Source organism: Arachis ipaensis, chromosome B3 (genome assembly GCF_059453495.1).
Source record: "Arachis ipaensis isolate K30076 ecotype BB chromosome B3, ASM5945349v1, whole genome shotgun sequence".
Classification (NCBI taxonomy): domain Eukaryota; kingdom Viridiplantae; phylum Streptophyta; class Magnoliopsida; order Fabales; family Fabaceae; genus Arachis; species Arachis ipaensis.
The window spans coordinates 12,641,355-12,662,603 of NC_142438.1; the positions used below are offsets into that span (position 1 = coordinate 12,641,355).

General features: G+C 29.7%; 1 protein-coding gene across 1 annotated transcript; it reads left to right on the top strand.

Annotated features, from left to right (window-relative positions):
* Positions 1–15,773: 15,773 nt before the first annotated feature.
* LOC110269372 (uncharacterized) lies at positions 15,774–17,079 on the top strand. Its single transcript, XM_088508284.1, has 6 exons — positions 15,774–15,848; positions 16,053–16,181; positions 16,270–16,404; positions 16,552–16,664; positions 16,727–16,820; positions 16,906–17,079. The coding sequence occupies exons 1-6, from the start codon at positions 15,774–15,776 to the stop codon at positions 17,077–17,079; spliced, it is 720 nt and encodes a 239-aa protein (XP_088364410.1).
* The last annotated feature ends 4,170 nt before the right edge of the window (positions 17,080–21,249 follow it).

Genomic DNA, 21,249 nt, shown 5'->3' on the forward strand with positions numbered 1-21,249 from the left:
CGGAATCTGTTTTGGGGCTTCGAGCAATCTTCAAGTCTCTTCCTTTAGTTTTCAGTTTTCACCAATGATTTTTAGAAATAAAAATGCTAATTTTTTATATATTTGTTTTCCAACGTTTTAGGGAACACAAGTTAAATTTGATCATTTTCTAAAGCTCTCTTACTCACCAAATCCCTCTAACGTTTCATATCATCGAAATTCTATTACTAGTGTATGTACCGTACTACGTATAAGATATATTTACTTTTTTTACAATTATATTTGAAATATATTTTTAAAATAAATTATCATAAATATATTTATCTTATATAAAATAATTTTATAATTTTTTTTATTATTTATATTAATACCAAACAATCTATAAAATAAAGAAATTCACAAAGTACCTGTATTTAATAAAGAAAAGTTGTTGTATCCAGTAAATAAATAAATTGATATTTATAAAAAAAATGAACTAAAATATTTTAAAATGAATTTATATGTATTCACTAAATGTTGTCAAAATAATAATAATAATAATAATAATTTGAGTAGTAAAAAATAATAATATATTATTAAAAGGCATTAACAAATCTCTAACTATTTAGATATATTTAATAGACAAAAATAATAATATACTATATTTAAAATATTCTATAAAAAAAATAAAAAATTATTTAAAAGATATATATTATTTATAAAGATATAAAAAAAACTCAAGATAATTATTAAAAAATATATAAAATAATATAATTAGTTATAAATTTATCATAACTAATCATTAAATATTAATAAAAATTAATTTTTAATACATAATATTTTTTAAAAATGCTATTAGTAAACTGATACCAAAATACGTCATGTCACTAAATTTGAATCTAAAACTTATGTTCATGAATAATAAAATGAAATACTATATATAATATTTACAAAAATATAAGAAAGAAGCGTGATAATTTTTAAAAGAATATAAAATAAAATAGTAAAATTATTAATTCATGAAAATATAAAAAAAATAACAATCATTATTAAAAAGACATAAAATAAAATATTATAATTATTAACAAATTTAAAATTAATCATTAAATGTTAATTTATCAAATATTTTTCTAAAAATAAATGAGAAGAGGTAGGTATTCAAACTGGCAACAAAATGCATTACATTAGTATGTTTGGTGTCAAAATATAACCTATTATAGAATTAGAATTATTAATGATTAATATGATGATTCACTCACTAAAATATAAGAAAGAATCGTAATAATAATTATTAAAAAGATATGAAATAAAATATTAAAATTATTGAAAAATTTCAACATAAATAATCATTAAATGTTACTTTGTATATGATTGATTTTATAATACTTTCTTAAAAAAAGTTGAGAAAAAAAATTTATGCAAACGCTCACCAAAATATGAAATGCGTCGTATCAGCATATTTGGTGCTATAATACAATCTGTTTTTTTTTTGGTGATTTTTTTTTGGTGACATCTGTTTTAGAATAATATAATGATGATTGACAAATTTTATCATAATTAATTATTAAATATTAACAAATCTAATTATTTAGTACATAATATTTTTCAAAAATAGCATTAACATATAGACGAGCATCAGAGTGCACCATATCAATATACTTTACTCTAAAACTTACACTGTATTTAAAATTCACATAAATAAAAGAAAGAATCGTAATAATTTTTAAAAAGATATAAAAAAATATTAAAATTATTGATTCACGTAAATATAGAAAAGAATGATGATAATTACTAAAAAATATGAAATAAAATATTAGAATTATTAACAAATCTCAACATAATCCATTATTAAGGTTATGTTTGTTTGAAAGGAAAATAAAAAAAAAAAGAAAAAAAAAATATTTTTCATTCTTTGGTTAATAAAAGAAATTAGAGAGAGAAAAAAAAGATAGAAAAAATTGGATGACCCACTAATTTTTTTTTTCTTTAACATTGAAAAGAAAATAGAGAAAAAACTAATTTTTCTCTCTACTTTCAATTTTATCTCTTTATTTTTTTAATATTTTTTAATATAAGAATAAAATTATTTTTTTATAACATTTCTTTTCTTCTTATTTTTCTTCTATCTAAATATATCTAAAAATAATAAAAATTCACTCAACTTCTTTTTTTTTTTCTTTCCTTTTTTTTTTTTCTATTTCTTTCCTTCCAAATATTCACAGCGTAAATGTTAATATGAGTGATTACATAATACTTCTAAACTAACACCAGGATATACCAGGTCAATATGTTTGGTATCAAAATATAACCTGTTATAAAATTAAAATAATTAAATTATTGATTATTGATTATTGATGATTGACTCATTAAAATATAAGAAAGAATCATAATAATTATTAAAAAGATATATAATCAAATATTAAAATTATTGAAAAATTTAAATATAAATAATTATTAAATATTAATTTAGGTATGATTAATTACATAATATTTATATTAAAAAATAATTGTAAAGGAGAAATATAAACAAACTATTGCTAAAATATGTTATATCAGCATGTTTGATATCAAGATATAATAATAATAATAATAATAATAATAATAATAATAATAATAATAATAATAATGTTATTATTATTATTAAACATGTTATTAAAACTAAAATATTAAAATAAAAAATATAGAGTTTAGAATTCGAGTTTAAGGGCAAACTGTTTAATGTTTAAGATTTAAAATTTAAAATTTAAGATTTAAAATTTAATATTTATAATTAAGATTTAAGTTTAAGCCTTTAAAATTTGAAATTTTGAATTTGGGATTTAAGATCGGATTTATTATTTTTGTTTAGATTATTTGTTTTAAATTAAAATGTATTGATCGGTGGGGGATTGATTTTGTATTTCAACCATGGGAAAGAGTAAAAAAAAAAAGGTATGATATATTAAATCTAAACGTGTGTTTTGGACATTCATTTAAATAGATTATTTTAATTGTCATTAGCTTCAGAGAAAAATTATATATTGTTTTTTATAATTACTTCGAAAGGAATGAGGTTTTTAATAAAAATATTTTTTTAGTTTTTAAATTTTATTTTTATGAGACTGATTAATTTTTTTATTAATATTTTTTTATATCAATAGAATAAGTCTATATGATAAATTAAACTATTGATTTATTTCTTACGAGTTGAGTAAAATTGACAATTTCTTTTTTATTAGGAGTCTTGTTATTTTTTTTAAATAATTGTCAAAACATTTAGTTTTTTTGTTATTTTTTTAAATATATGAACTAAATTTATTGTATAAAAAATTTAAAAATATTAATAATTTTTAAATTATTTTTACTTATAAAAATTAAATAAAAGATATATTAGTGATTAACGTGTTACATAAATATGACTTAGAAATACTTAAAATGGATTATTTTTTATTAAAAGCTCGTAGTCCTTAAAAAAAAATTATCAGAAATTAAAATAGGTATTCACCCTTGATTAAATAAAGACTTAATTTTATTAGTTACCTAATTATGTAATGTTTAGGTATATACAAGCATGTATCTACTTGACCTGAATTATTCAACCCGATTTTCGTATTTATTGGTTAATATTCAATAAAATCCTATAAAAAAATGGGATTAGATAATGAATTTTTAAAATGATATTTGTTAATTTAATGTGTCCAATAAATTTAAATAGACATTGAAAAAATAATAAAACTTTTTTAAATGGCTACATCGTTAGTTTTATACAAAATTATTATTTTTTAAGTAATTTTATTTATTATTTAAAAAATGTCAAATATTAAATTATTAAAATTTTAAAATAATAATTTTTAATTAAAAATATATTTTTAAATAAAAAATACGTAATAATATTTGACAATCTCATCTTATTGTATTGATGAATATTGTCCATAGTATTCGTATTTAAAAAAAAAAATTTGTTTTACATCAAAATATAGTTGAGTATACATTGAGTATTTTTTTTTTTGGTAAAATTAGGTCATTTTAAATAAATTTTATTTTTTATTTAAATGTCTAGTTTAAGATATCAGATTATCTATTTAAATTACTTAAATATTTATATTTTATTCTAAAAATAATTAAATTTAATAAAAAAACATACTTTATTAGTTAAGAAATATAGTTCCAAAGATAGGAGACTGCGCAACCTCTTAATTGAGTATAGAGAGACTATGCCATTTGAGCTATTACTCATTGACAAAATTTGGAAAGATATGTGACTCGAACTCGCGACCTCTTAATTGAGTATGGAGAATCTATGCCATTTGAGCTATAACTCATTGGCTACATAAATTTATATATATTTTTTAAAAATATTTGTATACTACATCGGCATTCAATATTATCAAATTCAGAATTTATCCTATCTCATTTAGGGTCTATTTGAGAAGTTTCAAAAAAGTAATTTTTTTGAACTTTTAATTTATGAAAAGTAGTAGTATTAATATCTAATGCAATTTTCAAAATAAAAACACAGCTTTCTAAAAAGTTATTTAGGAGCTCATAAAGAAGTTAAAAAAATGATTTCTCTCATAATACTATTATTTTTATTACATTTTTATAAAATAAGCACTTTTAGAATTAAAAATTCAAACACAAAATAATTTATTTATTAGCTACTTTTAATATAATCATTTATTATTTAAATTATTTTTTTAAAAGTAACTTAATTAAACTGTTTATCCAAACTGAACCATCTACTTCCCTAATTATTTCTTAGATTGAAAGATTGGAAGTGTTCACTTTCATACTTGCCTATTGTTATGAAGGAAATTATGCTGTCTTTATCAGCTATTTCAGAACGTACAAAGAGCAATGAAACACCTACTTGCATATTTAGAAATTAAATTAACTTGCTAAAGAAACTGATCTATCAATGACATAAATGATAATGCAGGGTTTGATGGTTAATTATGAAAAAGCAAGTATTATTTATGGTGGCGTGTACTCAAATTCAAAATTAATATATACACTATGAATGTTCTATTTAAAGTTTCATGGATTCAATTCATGAAATCAAATTGCAACCTTTTTTTGGTTAACAAATAAATTATAATTAATTGTATATGACTTATTTAATAATTGATATCATATCAAAATTGAATTTTTAAAATATAAATAAAATTACTTTTACTTATTCTTTAATAAAAAAATTGACCAATTATTTTAAATTTTGTATTCAATCTAATTTCAAATTAAACTCATATACTATACGAATAAAAATAAAAACCTAATCAATCTGGAAAATTAGATGGAACTGTTGCATAGCTCGGTGCCACTGAAATATAAAAGTTGATTATCACCAGCTATGTAGCCATAGAATATTGTCTCTATCTTTTTATATGGTTGTTCTTATCCAAAAGATAATGCTTATTTAAAGATTTGTCATATATACATATTTAATTTAACGAATTTTTAAATTTTCATTATTTTAAAGAACCAAGCCATTTGATTCTTTCACTCAAACAACAACAAAAATCGGGTCCCTCAAAGACCTAACTTTCTCGCAAGCATATAAATAGGAGCGATAAAAAGTAAAAACTGAACGAAGCACAATAATAGCTTATATAGTTTCAGTTTCATTCCATTTTTTTTTCCTTTAAAGGATTCCATGGATAGAAGATTTTATTCTGGCGTCGACGGTGGCGGCGGCGGCGGCATGAATCGTAGCATCTCCATGTCAGAGCTAATAAGGTTCTCCAATGATAATAAGAAAGGATCCATGGAAGACGTGCTTTATGGCAAAGAAGACCATCAAGAATTCAACAATAGTTACGTGTACAAGGGGGATGTGGTTGAGTCCATGAGAAGTGAAAGAGAATCCAAAGAGTTGAAAAGGAAGATGAAGAAGAAGCAGAACATGTTTTGGAGCTTTTTTCAGTCTTGCTTTGAGTTCTTGAGGATTCTGGGTTAGTTAGTTCATCAGCATGTTTTCTAATGTGATTAGTTTTTTAATTAGTGAATTTAATTAGGGATTATTATTATAATTCAATCGAATTGTATATACAATTTTTTTTTTCAAGCATCATATTGCATTTAATTTAGCTAAATTGAACACACATGCTTCTTAAGTAATTAACTCATTGTTACAGATCACAGAGATTGATGCATAGGGAAAATTAAATTAGATTAGATTAGATTAGATATATCATAGTCGGTGCCTAAAGTTTGCTAATAATTATTTGCTTGTTTAATTGCTAGTTACTGATTTGCTAATTGATACGTGTGTGATAGTAACATAACATGTGAATATTATTGTGGTTGTTGTCAGAGTCAATTCATGGTTTAGAGCTTTTTTTTCATTAGAAACGTGATAATTTATTTTTATATGATATGATTGGCGTTCCATTGAAAATTCTGGTTGCGGTTTTGATAAGTGCCAGGTGGATTATTTTGACGTAGACAATGATTCGATGATGACTGGTAGGTTCTAGCTAGCAAAAAAATAATTAAAAAAAAAAAAAAACACTAAGGGGTGGCTCATTTTTTAAATTAAATTTAATGGCTGCAAAACAGTGGGACGTTTATTTCTATAACTTACTGTATTATTTATTCGGATGGTGTGTGATTACTCTTGTTTAATAGAATTTGTGGACACATTTATATGTTTGCATATGTATTATCGAACTATTTTTTTTTTTTTCACGCTTAATTTTAATTTTAAAGCCATTTGTTATAAGCTCCTCTCTTAGGAAAAAACGGTGACGCTACACATTCACGTAACCATGTAATTAAGTTGGCTCAACACTAAAAAAACTCAATACCATTAAATGAAACGTGAAATACACGCGTTTAACATACACGAAAATCGCTCTTACTCAACGCTTTTTCTCTCCACGCTTCTTTTTCGTGTTCCTCCTTCTCCTCCTTTTTCGCGTTCCTTCTTCTTCATGTGTTTTCTCCTTGTCGCCATTCTTTTGTTGTTATTGCTGCTGTATTTTTTTGTCATTTCCTCCTTCTCTCTGGTGAAGAAGTAGTAGAAGGTGAGGAAGGAAGAAGCAGTAAAAGGTGAGGAAGAAGAGTTTTAAATAGTGCAAAATGAACCGAACACAGTATTCATGGTGAACCGAACACAGTACTCATAGTGAACCGAATACAATACAATTGTATAGTACTGAGTGAACGAAACATAATCCATTATATAAAATCAAATTCAAATAGCTTTCGCGTTCCTTCTTCTTCACGTGTTTTCTCCTTATCGTCGTTCTTTTGTTGTTGCTGCTGTATTTTTTTGTCTTTTCCTCCTTATCTCTAGTGAAGAAGCAGTAGAAGGTGAGGAAGAATAGTTTTGAATAGTGCAGAATAAGCCGAACACAGTACTCATGGTGAACCGAACATAGTACTCATGGTGAACCGAACACAATATAATTGTATAGTACTGAGTAAACGAAACATAATCCATTGTATAAAATCAAATTCAAACAACTTTCTGCAGAATGAACCGAACACAGTACTCATGGTGAAACAATTGTATAGTACTGAGTGAATGAAACATAATCCATTATATAAAATCAAATTCAAATAACTCTGCCTACAATTTACATATTATCAATTCAATTCAATTCAGTACACATCCGTCCATTTAATTCAATTCAAATTAGCAATTGCATTCCACTTAATTCGATTCAATCTTAAACCCTAAACCCTGAACCCGAACCCTGAACTCTGAACCCTAAACACTGAACTCTGAACCCTGAATGCTAAACCCTAAACCCTAAATCCTGAACCCTGAACCCTAAACCCTAGATCCCTAAACCCTAAACCCTCAAACATGAACACGGTGAACTGAAATTAATACACGGGGCGAGTCGAAAGTTTGAAACACACTGAACCCTATAAACTGAACCCTAAACCCATAAACCCTAAATCCTAAACGCTAAACCCTAAACCTTAAACCTTAAACCCTAAACCCTGAACTCTGAACTCTGAACCATGAACCAAAAAACAAATTTTAATTATTCAACTTAGAAATTAATACACTAGACGAATCGAAAAACTGCATATATCAATATAGAATTTCTCAAAAAAAAAAGTGACTATTCATTAAAGACTATCAACATTCAGAAATTAAACCTGCTATAACCATGGTGAACCGAATTTTGCTCATGGGTGAACAAAAATTTACATTAATAAAAACTAAAACTTGTACAATCCTCTCTTGGATAATTCATATATGGTGTATTGTAAAGAGTGGAGCTTGACTGAATCGATGATCCGGACAATTTAACCCAGCTGAAGGGTTTGTCTTCAAAGTTGAAGATATCTTGGATTTTCACCTCCCCTCTCTGGTGCATACAATTAGTTGATTTTTAATCTTGTCTCCGTCTCGAGTCGTGTTCCTTATTTTCGTAGAAAAATCGACAAGTTTGGAATAATGTTTGTAGAACTTTCTAGCTTCTTCTAGTGTCTTGAAAATCATTCCCACCTTTGGGACAAATTTTTCATCCACAACACATCTGTTCTGCACGGTGAACCGAAATCTTAATTACGGTGAAATAATTATATAGTGTTTAGGGAAGAAAACAGAACATATTCGTCTAATTTTTTTTAGACTCCTTTTTGCGGACCGAACTGAAAACATGCACGTGATGAACCACCTCTTTAGTACTTACCGAACCGAAAAATTACTCACATTTACTCAGAGTTACTCACAGTTACATATTATCAATTCAATTCAATTCAATTCAATTTAAATGTAGATCACCTTATTCTATTCAATTTACTTCAAATAAAATTAGCAATTTCATTCCATTAAATTCGATTCAAAATTCAATAATCCAAACCTCATCAAGTTGATGCGTTTCAGAAGAATCATCAAAATCGCACTCATTCAAATGATTTGAAGTTGATTCATTCATTGTTTCAATTCAAAAGTGCAGATCGAAGAAGAAAACGAAGAAGATGAACGACGAAGCTAATTGTGTTGAATCAATCCAGATCCATAATGCAGAGAAGAAAAACGCGAAAGAGGAGAACAACGAATTTAATTAGGTTGAAGAAGAATAAGAATAAGAATAAGAAGAAGAACGCGAGAGAGGTTTACGTTGAAAAACGTTGATAACGCAAAATAAGGATTCGTTATATACGTTATATACGTTATAAGAGGCGCATGTAAAGCAAATGACGTGGAGTAAAAGTTATTTGAATATCATCTATATAATTTTTACATGGATGTAGAACTTTTTCCGAAAAAAAAAATTGATAATATATAAATGTCCTTTGGGCATGGCAATAGAAGAAGAACCTGTGGCTATTCACTCTGCCAAATGTGATTAGGATGGATAATTGATTGACACCGTTGGAGTCGATTGTGTCTGTGTCGGATTTTTGTGCACGGTGTTCGCCTGGCGGTTGAGATCAATTCTGAAAGAAAAATTAATTTAATTTAAAGTATATTATTTGTTGTGATTTAAATTTGATTTTATTTTTTTTTATTTAGTTTAGTCCAATCAAAATTATTAAGATTTGAATAGAATTTGGATTTATTCCATTTTTTTTAAAAAATTAAGATTTTAGATTAAATCACAAAATAGTTGGTCAGATTTATAATTTTTATTATTTTAATTTTGTTAATTTAAATTTTACTTTTGAAATTTAATTTTAGACATTATATTGATCTCTAAACTCTTTTTAAGTCATATTATACATAAGATTAAATAGTAATAACGAACAGACGAATAAGAATTTATATAATGTATAATTTATATGATATATAAATAATTTTATTTTATTTTATTCTCTAAAATAAAACGATGTCATTTAGTTATGTGTTTAGTGTGTCAATATAATAAATTAAAAGCTAGATTTCAGATACCAATATAATAAATTTTAAATTTAAAAGACTAAAATAATAAAAATCGTAAATATTAGAGATTATATTCAGTCAAGATTTTATTATTAAAAAATAAAAATAATTTTAGGTTGATAAAATAAATAAATAAATAAATTTTAATTTATATTCATAAAATATTTATTAAATAATAATAATATATAAATAAAATAAAAATAGATAAATTAAATATATTATAAGTAAAATTTTAAATTTAATAATAATATTATATTATTTATGTGGTAGGAATTGAATTGGATCGATTTTAAAAAATAAATTTAAAATTTTATATATTTTATATAATTTGTCAAAAATAAAATTTAATATAATATAAATTAGTATTGTTTTAATCGGTTCTTAATTTTGAATTTGATTGGATGAATAATTTTAATTTAATTGGTTTAGATTTAAATAGTATTCCTATCATTATGGGAGTGGAGTCGGATGGTGAGTATGGCAGTATGCATCTGCTTCTATCATCTTTGGTATATATATAATATAAATAAATATAATATATAATATTATAATTATATATAAAATTTTAATAAAAAAAAGTAAATATAAAAATATAAAAATATATAAGGTTGTAAAGTACAGAATTAATACTTAAGTTAGTCTCTAAAATTTAAAATTTGACTCAAATTGACTTAATTCAGTTTTTAAAATGTACAATAATAACTCCTGTTAGTTTTTAAGTTAATTTTTGTAATAATGTATTGATTTTGCACATTAATTTATTAAAATTTAGATTTTTTTGTCTAGATTTTATATGACTAAAACTTACTAAATTTTTTTAAAAATTTGATTTTTTTTTAATATTCTCACAAAGATGACAATAATAAGTTTAATTTGAAAATTTTGCGGTTTTAAAAACAACAATTAAACTTTTAGAATTCTAATAAATCTTGATCACATAGAATCTAAGTGAGGAATTCAAATCGCAACAGGTTAATGTATTAAATCAACACATTGTTAATAGAGATTAACTCAAGAGTTAATGTGAGTTGCGATTGTCAATTTCGAGATCCAATTTGAATCTATTAAAATTTTAAGAATAAAATTAAATCCCACTATAAATTTTAAAGATCAAATTGAGTATTAACTCTAAATTACGATTTTATTTAAAAAATTTTGTTATTCGTTCTTGCATTTTAATGTTACAGACTAAATTTTATTAATTTTAACTGAAATAGTGACAAATATATTTGAGAGAAACAAATAGGTTTAATTATTCTGTTGGTCCCTATAGTTTTGTTAGATCCCTATACTTTTTTTTCTTTTAATTGAGTTATTGCACCACATTTTATTTTTAATTGGGTCCCTATACTTTTTTTTTCTTTTATTTGGGTCATTGTACGAATTTTTTTTAATTGAGTCTTTATATAATTAAACCAATTATTGTTAAAAGGGATCTAATTGAAAAAAAATTAGTGTAAAAACCCAATTAAAAAAAACGGGCCTGCTACACATACAAGCAAAAAGGCCTTACAAGTTATCCAAGCTACCAGCCCACAATCCTTCCAGACGCACAGTGAACAGCATTGAATGGGGCGTCATTTACACGCGCTCCACTCAAACGGTTACGCTTCGCGTAAACCGCCCCTTAATGGCAGACTCTTCCACTTCTTCCACTTCTCAAAGCCATTCAGAGAAAAAGCAAACGTTTCATTTTCGAGCATCATTCGATACTGAAGATATACAACTCATCGCTAAGATTCGAAAATTCCATCAACACAACATAGAATTCTCGATCAAGAATCTCCAGAAAAAACAAAGCTATAATACTCAAGGTACTTTACATTACCATTCCTGTATATTTTCCACATTTCGAAATTGAAGAACTAGGTTTTACTGTTCTTCTACGTTGTTGTACGTTTTACTATTCTTCTTGCTCTACGTCTCATTTTACAGTTTATCATGTTCTACTTGTTCTAGGTTTTAATGTTATTCTTGGTTCTATGTTACACTGTTCTTCTTAGTTCTTCTAGGTGTTACTGTTCTTGTTGTTCTAGTTCTTCTGGTAACTGATTTTTGGGGTATATTCCGTAGTTTGGTGGGTGTATATGAGGTAATTTGTTGGGTGTATATGGCACAAATTGTTGGGTGTATATTTCTGAACTGATATTTTGTAATAGTCAGCAGTTGCAACTGTTCTTATATTTGCTTGTCCATGGGTGTATATTGCTTGACCTTGTAATGTTGCTTGACCTTGTATATTGATGCAAGTTTGAGTGATATCTGATTGATATATGGGTGTATCTGAATCATATCTATGGGTGTATCTTACTGATATCTATGGGTGTATCTGACTCATATCTATGAGTGTATCTTACTGATATCTGTGGGTGTATTTTTCATTTTAGAAAAAATGGCAGCGAGAAACCAAGCTGAAAAAAATGTAAGAACAAATATATATCTTAGATAAAATCAGTTTTATATAATAGAAACATATCTGACTATAATTTTATTTTTGTTTACAGTAAACCAAAGACCTTAAGTGTGCAACACATTTGTTAAGTGATAAATTCAGAAACATGAGTGAGGAGAAGAAAACGATTGTGAGGGATTTGGGATTCGGTGGCTTGATGCACATCCACCACTAAGGGTGCATCACAAAGTGTTAAGGGAGCTGGCTAACAACTTCAAATTAGGGAAGAACATACTGGAAACCGGATACGGTTCTTTTAAAATAACACAAAAAAAAAATAGGTGATGCGCTTGGCATCAACGCAACAGGTAACTCGCTAAAAATTATAGGTGTATATTAACTGACGCTTGGGTGTATTTTAGTTGATGCTTGGGTGTATTTGAACTGATATTCATACTTTGTTGTTTTCCTTTTTGTAGGAGATCTATTTCCTCAAAAAGTCAATTATAAGGAACTTTCTGAGGATGACAAAGAAATTTTTAGAAGATTTCAGAGTAAGACCCTCAAAAGTCTTACAGATGAGATGATGGATATTGGCGTTGGTAACGAAGAGGATCGCCTAATGTTCAAGAGGATTTTCATCCTCTATATACAGATGGCATTCCTTTTACCAACGACAATAAACAAAATCTTGCCTGTGCACCTGGCCCCAATTTTTGAGATGGACACCATAACAGAGCGAAACTGGGGAGGGCATGTTTTGAGTTTTATCGTCAAGGGCATAACCGACTATAAGGAGAAAAAGAAAAAGGCAATTGATGGCTGCCTCTTTGCCCTAATGATAATTTACTTTCATCTTTCTAAAAATAAAGGCAAGAAGAGGGTTGAAAGACCGCCAAAACCCTGGATTGCCAACTGGAGTAAGGAGCAGTTGGTCGAAAGAATGAGTGCGGAAATAGAGAAAAATATGGTAAGTGAACATAATATGTTGGGTGTATTTTATTTACCTGAACGCTGCTAACTAAAATTTCTAACGTTTCAGGGGATTGTAAAGATGGCGCAAACAAGAGAAAAAATGAAAAAAATAGAGAAAAAAGAAAAAAAAATAAGAAATAAAAAACACAAAAAAAGGAAGGCAACTTTAACATCGTCTTCGGAGACAGAAACAACTGATAGTGACAGTTCTACCTCTGAGTCTGAGACTCAAGAAGACTCAGACGATTCACCAAGAAAACAACCCAGCAAAAAAGGAAAAAAGTAAGTACCATACTTGGGTGTATTTTCTTTATCGAGTTGGGTGTATTTTGTGGAACCATTTGGGTGTATTTTCTTTATCAAGTTGGGTGTATGTTGTTTATTAAGTTGGGTGTATTTTGTTTGTTGTGTTGAGTGTATATTGTCCATTCAGTTGGTTGTATCTTGTGCATTCATTTGGGTGTATTTTATATCTTTAGTATGTTCTAAATAATGATTGTTTGCCTTCCAGAATGGACTCCAAAAAAAGGAAGAAGAGTCAAGAGGATTCAGATTCTGATTCAGATTCTGATTCAGAATTTGAATCAACTGATGAGTAATGTTATGAAATTATTACTCCTTTCTTTTGGCTTAATTATCAAGATTTCGTGTATTAACTGAAGTGTCTCTTATTAACTTATAGAAGCGAAGAATCATCACCGGTGAAGAAGCAAAAAAAAAAGAAAAAGACACAAAGAACACCAAAAAAGTAAGCACTTATTTGGATAATATTCTGTGATAAAATTAATTTTTTATTTCTGATTCATACTTATTTTTTCCACCCAGAACACAATCCAAAAAGAAAAAGGTTGTTGTTGAACATTCATCTCCTGAAGAAGATCAATCCTATGATGGGTACAGTACTTCGTAAGCTATATTACCGTCTATCATCATAATTATTTTTTTTAACATCTTCTTTTATGAATGTAGTGAGAGATATGAAATAGGAAGTGAAGATCTAGATGAATTGTTAAGGGAAAACAATGAAAAATCTGCTGTAGAGGGGTATGTCTTGTTGGGGTGTATAATCTTGTTATCATGATTTACCTGTATCATATTTTGTCTGAATAACATGAAATCTGTTTAGAATACCGGACGTGAACTTGAGAAGTGATGATCCTTCCTCTCAAGGACACACAGAACAAAATAGTGTAAACAGGCCTGCAGAGAGCATGTAATTTCTCTTTCAAATAACCGTTACTTTTGTTCTTTTATTACCTTCTACTTCTAATTCTGTATATATTTTTTTTAGAAAAAAAGCCCTTTATTATTTTATTCGAGAAAAAAAAAGGCAGGAAAAAAAAGCAAAAACTGCAAGTATGTAAGTTCTCAAAAAACAAAGCCTGTCTTTCTTTTGAATTGTTTGGGTGTATTTTTTGACTTTCTTTGGGTGTATTTTAGGTTGAGTCTGGTTTAAGAGTCAGCCAGTGAGCCGGCTGATTCAAATATAATGGTTGTGAGGGAAGAGACACCGTCGGAAGGGCTTGCAATGTGAGTTTTTCAAGAATATTTCAACCTTATAACCTTATTATTTTCAAAGGCGTTGTTAACCTTTCATTTTTCTTCTTGTTTAGAGTTCCGATTCAAGTTTTTGTGCCAGTGTCCCAAACAACCACTGTGCCAGAATTTGAAGAAACACCTGAGACAGATTTTGAACCAACCCCTCTGCTACAAATTGAAGGAACTACAAAAACGTAAGAAATAGTATTGGGTGTATATTTGTTTAGAGTTTGGGTCTATATTGGGTTACAGTTCGGGTGTATATTGGGTTACAGTTTGGGTGTATATTGTTCCTGAATAGTTTTTTTTACGCCATGATTAATTTTGTGTAACTGTGCAGCACTCCTGAACCCCCCAACAACTTGAAGAAAGCACACCCACGCTTCCCCCAGCTCCATCTAAAATGTAAGTTCATTAGAGTAAAATCAATCTTTGCTTATCATCCGTATATTATTACTCTTATAATACGTTATACATGATCACGCAGTTATCCAGCCGTAGAAGACGCTGCTGCGCTGATGATGATGGCACGGACAGCATCATGTGTTCCTAAAACAGATCCAATGCCATCATTCAGCCTTGGCTTCACTGATTCAAGCCAAGAAGAAGCAGCAACGCAGGAGGGAGCATCAACGCAGGAGGCAGACAGGGCAAAAACTCCAAAAACTGCAAATTTACTAGAACAATTAGAGAATTTGGTACAAAAAATAGCAAGCAGTGCGGCGAAAGAAGAAAGTAAAAGTCCACAAATTCAAAAGGAGACTGACGGAGAAAGTTCTGGGAAGTTTGAAACTCCTGCGGGAATAAATCAGAATACAGTGATATGAAAGAGAAGTGCTACATCTGGGGGACGCGAGTGAAGACATACGCAGATGGCAGTACTAACGAGTTTGACAATGTGTGCACTCTGATTGCCCAAGATAAATACATTTTGTCTAGAATGCACCTTGCATCGCTCCAGGCAGAAAGTTATATAGAAGCTGAGGTAATATTAGAATAACATTAATGTTTTTACACCAAAGTTAACTGCATTGTTTATTAATGTAAATTGATTTCGGCATATATTTCTAGATTGTATCTGCCATGTGCCTCATCCTCAACCAGAAAAATGATAAAAGGTTTCAAGAACAAGTATACTGTCTCCCCTCTGATATTGTGGTAAGTGTTACTTCTACGAATTTTGGGTGTATTTTCTGTATTCCTTAGGGTGTATATTCTCTGATGAATGGGTCTGTTTTTGTATTCATTGGGTGTATTTTTTACGTTCAATTTGGTGTAAGTTGTGTAGTCATTTGGGTTTATTTAAAGTATTCACTTGGATATATTTTCAGTATTTCATTTGTTGCTTCACAATTGTTGCAGAACATGGCTGTTTCGAAGCACCCAAACGGGAAATTCATATCACCTAAAACCAATAAAGAATTCAGGGTGGAAGACTACCCAATGTTTATTCCCTTCATAGATGCAAAAAAATTAACTTCGCATCGATATGTTAGTTTTCATTTGTAAAATTTGTTAGTACCGTTCTTTACTTATATGCCAAATAAAATAACACTGTTGAAATGTGGCAATCCTTCAGATTTTTGCGCCTGTTTGCTACTCAGGCCATTGGTGGTTATGGGTGATTGATACAACAAAGCGGAGATTTTATATACTTGACCCGCTACACAAGAAAGCTCCAAGCAATGAGAGAAAGCAGCTTAATAAATTCATTGTAAGTTGGCTCTGTGTTCTTTATTTTAATAGATAGGTGTATTTCAATTCAATGTAAGGTATATGTATGTTTTGCTTTGGGTGTAAGTATGTTCTCCTTTGGGTGTATTTCATTCGGGTGTATTACTGATTTGTTTTGTTTTTTAAGGGATATGTAATTTCAAGAATGAGAGCATATGCCGGCGGGGCACCTCTGAAGAAAAAGGAGAATGAGTTGGAAATTAAAGCAACATACGTTAATATCTCAGGCCAAAAATCAAGGTATAAATTTGTGACTCTGAACTTCCTAAATGAGATTTGTAATTTATTTTCTTCGTTTTCAGCTATGACTGTGCTATTTACGTTATGAAGTGGCTTGAGTTAATTGGGACCGAAAACATAAAAATGGCGAAGTATGAATGGGATAATTGGCCACAGGTAACTGTCTTTAAAACTATATAACTCTGTATTACTTTACTGAATTAATATTGTTGTTTAAACAGAATATACTTTTTAATTGTAGGACGAGGTGGACCACTACAGAGTAGAATATGCTTCGCAGATACTATTCAGTGAAATGAATAAAGAGATAGATCAAGCAATTAGAGCGAGTAATGCAATAAGACTGTCCAAGCCATCCTCAGTATTATTGAGTCTATTTTGTCAGATAAATTCTACTAATATAGAAACTGAGTAATCTAACTGCTAGCTAGTTTGTAAATTGAACAAATGCTGTAAAAATTTGCCATTTATAAACAACTTCTATTCAATAAAATTTTTTTCCATAGTTAAACTGTCTGTGCTGTATTCAAAAGCTCTGTATTACAGGTGGTAAAATATGAAGAAAAACATCAAGGCAGATCTAAACACAAATTATAAACTTTTACACCCAACGGAAGTTTAATATACACCCAAGATTGCTTAAATATACACCCAAACTGTCTATGCTGTTAAACTGTCTGTGCTGTATTCAAAATGTATGAATTACAGGTACTATAATATGAAGAAAAACATCAAATCAAATATACACCCATAACCTGCAATTTTTTACACCCAAACAAAGTTGAATATACACCCTGAAATCTATCCCCCCTGATGCTTTGAGCCTAAAACCCTGAACCCTAAACACTTAAAACCTAAACCCTTACCCCTAACCTGTAAACCCTAAAACCCTAAACCCTAATATTATATATATGTATCTATATGTAAAATGTGAATCACAAGAAAATTCACAAAAATACACCCAAAAGAACAGTGCTTTTACACCCATATTCTGTAATTATACACCCAAAGAGTTATCCCCTGCTGCTGGTACCCTGAACTGATAATTCATAACATGTCCTTGATATTGGCTGAAATTTGAATGCATCACTGATGCAGCATCAAACAAGTTTATCTGAATATAAGAAACTCATATATTAGCTAAACTATTAACGAGAAAAATAAACTCACCACAAATTTAAAGAACATTACTTTTACCTCACTTAAAACTTTTGTTTTCTTCTTCTTTGTGGCATTTGCAATCTGTTTGTCCAACTTTGAACCTAGCCTATTTTTTGGACGTCCTCTTGTTCGAATTCTTGGCGGGCTTTGAAGCTCGTTAACGGATTCCAATTTGGCGTCTTCGTGGGATAAAGAAGATGTCCCCTTCCTTTTGGCTTTTAATGATTCCATCTCAGCCATGACGTTATCGTATGCACGGTGCAGAATTGTAGTCAGCTCCTCCGATTCGGATGCAAATTCACAAATATTTTGCGAACGAAAAACCAATTGGTCAAACCTCTTGCTTCTTGGCTCCAACAGTGGCTCGTCGTGGCTGCTCTTGATGTGTGTGTGTCGCCTCTTTACCTTCTTGCTCCATCGTTCCAGTATATATCTAGGTGACACTTGGCTTACTTGTTCAAAGCTTAACACGCTTAGTGCATGACGACACAGTATCCCTCTCGACTCGAATAATAAGCATTGACATTTTTCCTCGGCTGCAACTGAGTCGTAAGTAACCACAAACTTGTTGAATATTGAGCTGGAAACTTGTTCTCCAACTTCGTATACTGAATAGCCTAGAGCAGAATTCGTTAATCTGGTGATGCAATTCGCCTTTCCTCGGAATTGTGCTTGGACTTCCCTAAACTTTTGATGAGTGTACACATCTTGAAACTGAGCTTCAATGGAGGATTTGGTTGTACACGGTATGACCGTATGAAAATCTGCAGCATCTGATTCTCTCTCTGCTTGCTCCCTGCTTCCGAGGCAATTATCGTATTGTTTAACGAATTGAATAAGCGAGCTGTTCCGGATGATAAACTTGTTAAAAAAGGAATGGATGCTCTCGCTCCTTTGTATGCTTCTCATCCCTGCCTAAAAGTGGTGATCCAGATAGATAGGAACCCATATATGACGGTCTTCATACAGATCTGCAGAATACACCCAAACACAGACTATAAATACACCCGGAAAAACATGCAATTTACACCTCTGCTGCAGATTTTACACAAACATTACCTGAAAGCCACTTGTTGTCCACAAGACCAAAATTCAGTAGAAAATCATTCCAATTCCTATCGAATGAGTCTTTGCTATGAGAGTTCCAAACAACTTGGCTCATTTCTTGTTCAATATCTGCATGTCCCTTGTACCCATTTAATTTTCTTAGAATCTTCTTCATGATGTGCCAAATACACCAACGGTGAATTGTTGTTGGCATACAGACCTCTAAAGCCCTTTTCATTGATGCGCATTGATCGATGAGAAACCCTTTCGGAGCGTTTCCTCCCATGCAACGAAGCCAACATTGAAATAACCATTTGAATGATTCAATTTCTTCGTTTTTCATCAAAGAGCATCCGAGAAGTGTTGACTGACCGTGGTGATTCACCCCGACAAAAGAACTACAAACCAAATTATACCTGAAATAAATTACCATAGTGCAGAATGCAAAATCATTAGGTACACCCAACAAATGCTTCGTATACACCCAAAAAACAGCCAATATACACCTCTGCTGCGGATTCATAAAAATACATTAATTTAGCATCATAAACAGGGGCAATTTGTTACCTGTTTGTATTGTAGGTGGTGTCAAATGAAATAACGTCTCCGAAATACTCAAAGGCAGCTCTACTTCTTGCATCGGCCCAAAAAGCCAGCTTAATCGATTGATCCTCCTCGAGTTCAAGCTCAAAAAAGAAATTCTGATTCTTCTCTTTCATTCTTAACAAATATTTTCCGAATTCCTTTACATCTTCTTGTTTGGAAACATTCCACACTTCCCTGGTAATATAATTCCTCACATCCTTTTCGATAAAATTTAACTCGCGGTGACCCCCGGCAGCCGCAACAAATGATTGGTAGGTTTTGCTTGGTCTGATACCGGCCTCCTCGTTATTCTCTATTGTACGACGAATGGACATGCTTAGTTTCCTGTGCTGTTTGAGCATCTCTGCTTTACTTGGACAGCAGGGGTGTGAATGATCCAGCACAACTTTTGAAATGATCCAAGCACCAACATCCTTCAATGTGTGTATATAAATTCTTGCAGGACAGTTTAAACCGGCTGTCGGATTAGTCTTCTCGGTCGGAGATATTTTAGATTTTCATTTTTTCTCTCTGCTACATGTAATCAATTGATTCTTAATCTCGTTTTCCTTCCTATTTGTGCTCCGAACTCTTGTAGAAAAACCTGCAGCCTTGGCGTAGTTCCTATAAAATTTTTCAGCATCTTCAAGGGTGGTAAAGGTCATTCCAACCTTCGGAACAAACTGGTCATCAACAACAGAGAGAGGCTGCAGAATACACCATGTCAAAAACTAAAAATACACCCAATCATGTCTGATATAATACACCCGAACCGCAATAACTCAACTAAAATGACAATAAAAGCCATAAACTGTAAATACACAGGCTGCAGAATACACCATGTCAAAAACTAAAAACACACCCAATCATGTCTGATATAATACACCCGAACAACAACAACTCAGTTAAAATAACAGAAAAATCAGTAAACTGTAAATACACCCACACTTCCCGCAAAAATACACCCAAAAAAGTTCTGATCTACAGCTGATCGTCTGCTATAAATTCCAGATAATTAATCAAAACTAATACATTACATTCAATCCACAGATTTATCTTCATGCGTTAGTTTGACAGTCAATGTTCAGGAATTATTCACCTACACAATGCTATACAAATTACTGCAACAAAATTCATAGTAATCCTATGTAAATCAAACCTCAGGAACTTCGTTAGATTCAAATTCATAATCCACTTCGCCTGGATTCAGCTGACAATCTGAGGTTGAATCATCCATTATCTTCAAAACGAGTTCAAAATTTGATTTCAGAAAATAAAAATCAAATAGAAAACGAAGCTGGAGTTACAGAGAGAGGAACTAACATAAATGACGAAGAAGAAACGAGTGAGAAAGGAGGGGAAAAGAACGATCGAAGAAACCAAGGGAAGCTTCGCGAGAAGAAGAACGAGCAAATCTGCAAATAAGGAAAACGAAGAAGGAAATAAATCTTTTAAATTTAGTAGTTATATATAACGCGTGTATACGACGTAACCATTGGAGCGGGTTTTAGGTTTTATTTGTTAACTAACTTGTAAAGCATACAAGTCGTTAGCGCTTGTATGCAGAGCTTTTCTGTAAAAAAAAATATAAAAATCTAATTAAAAATTTCACAAAACTATAAGAACTAACAAAATAATTAAACCAAACAAATACACAGCGGGACAAAATCTAGGTTGGATTGGTAGGGTGAAATAGAATAATCTGCCTGTATTTATCTCACTGCTATCTCTAGTGTGTTTCAAATAAGTGTTATCTAAACTAATATTTAATTAACAGAAAAGTAAAGAATTT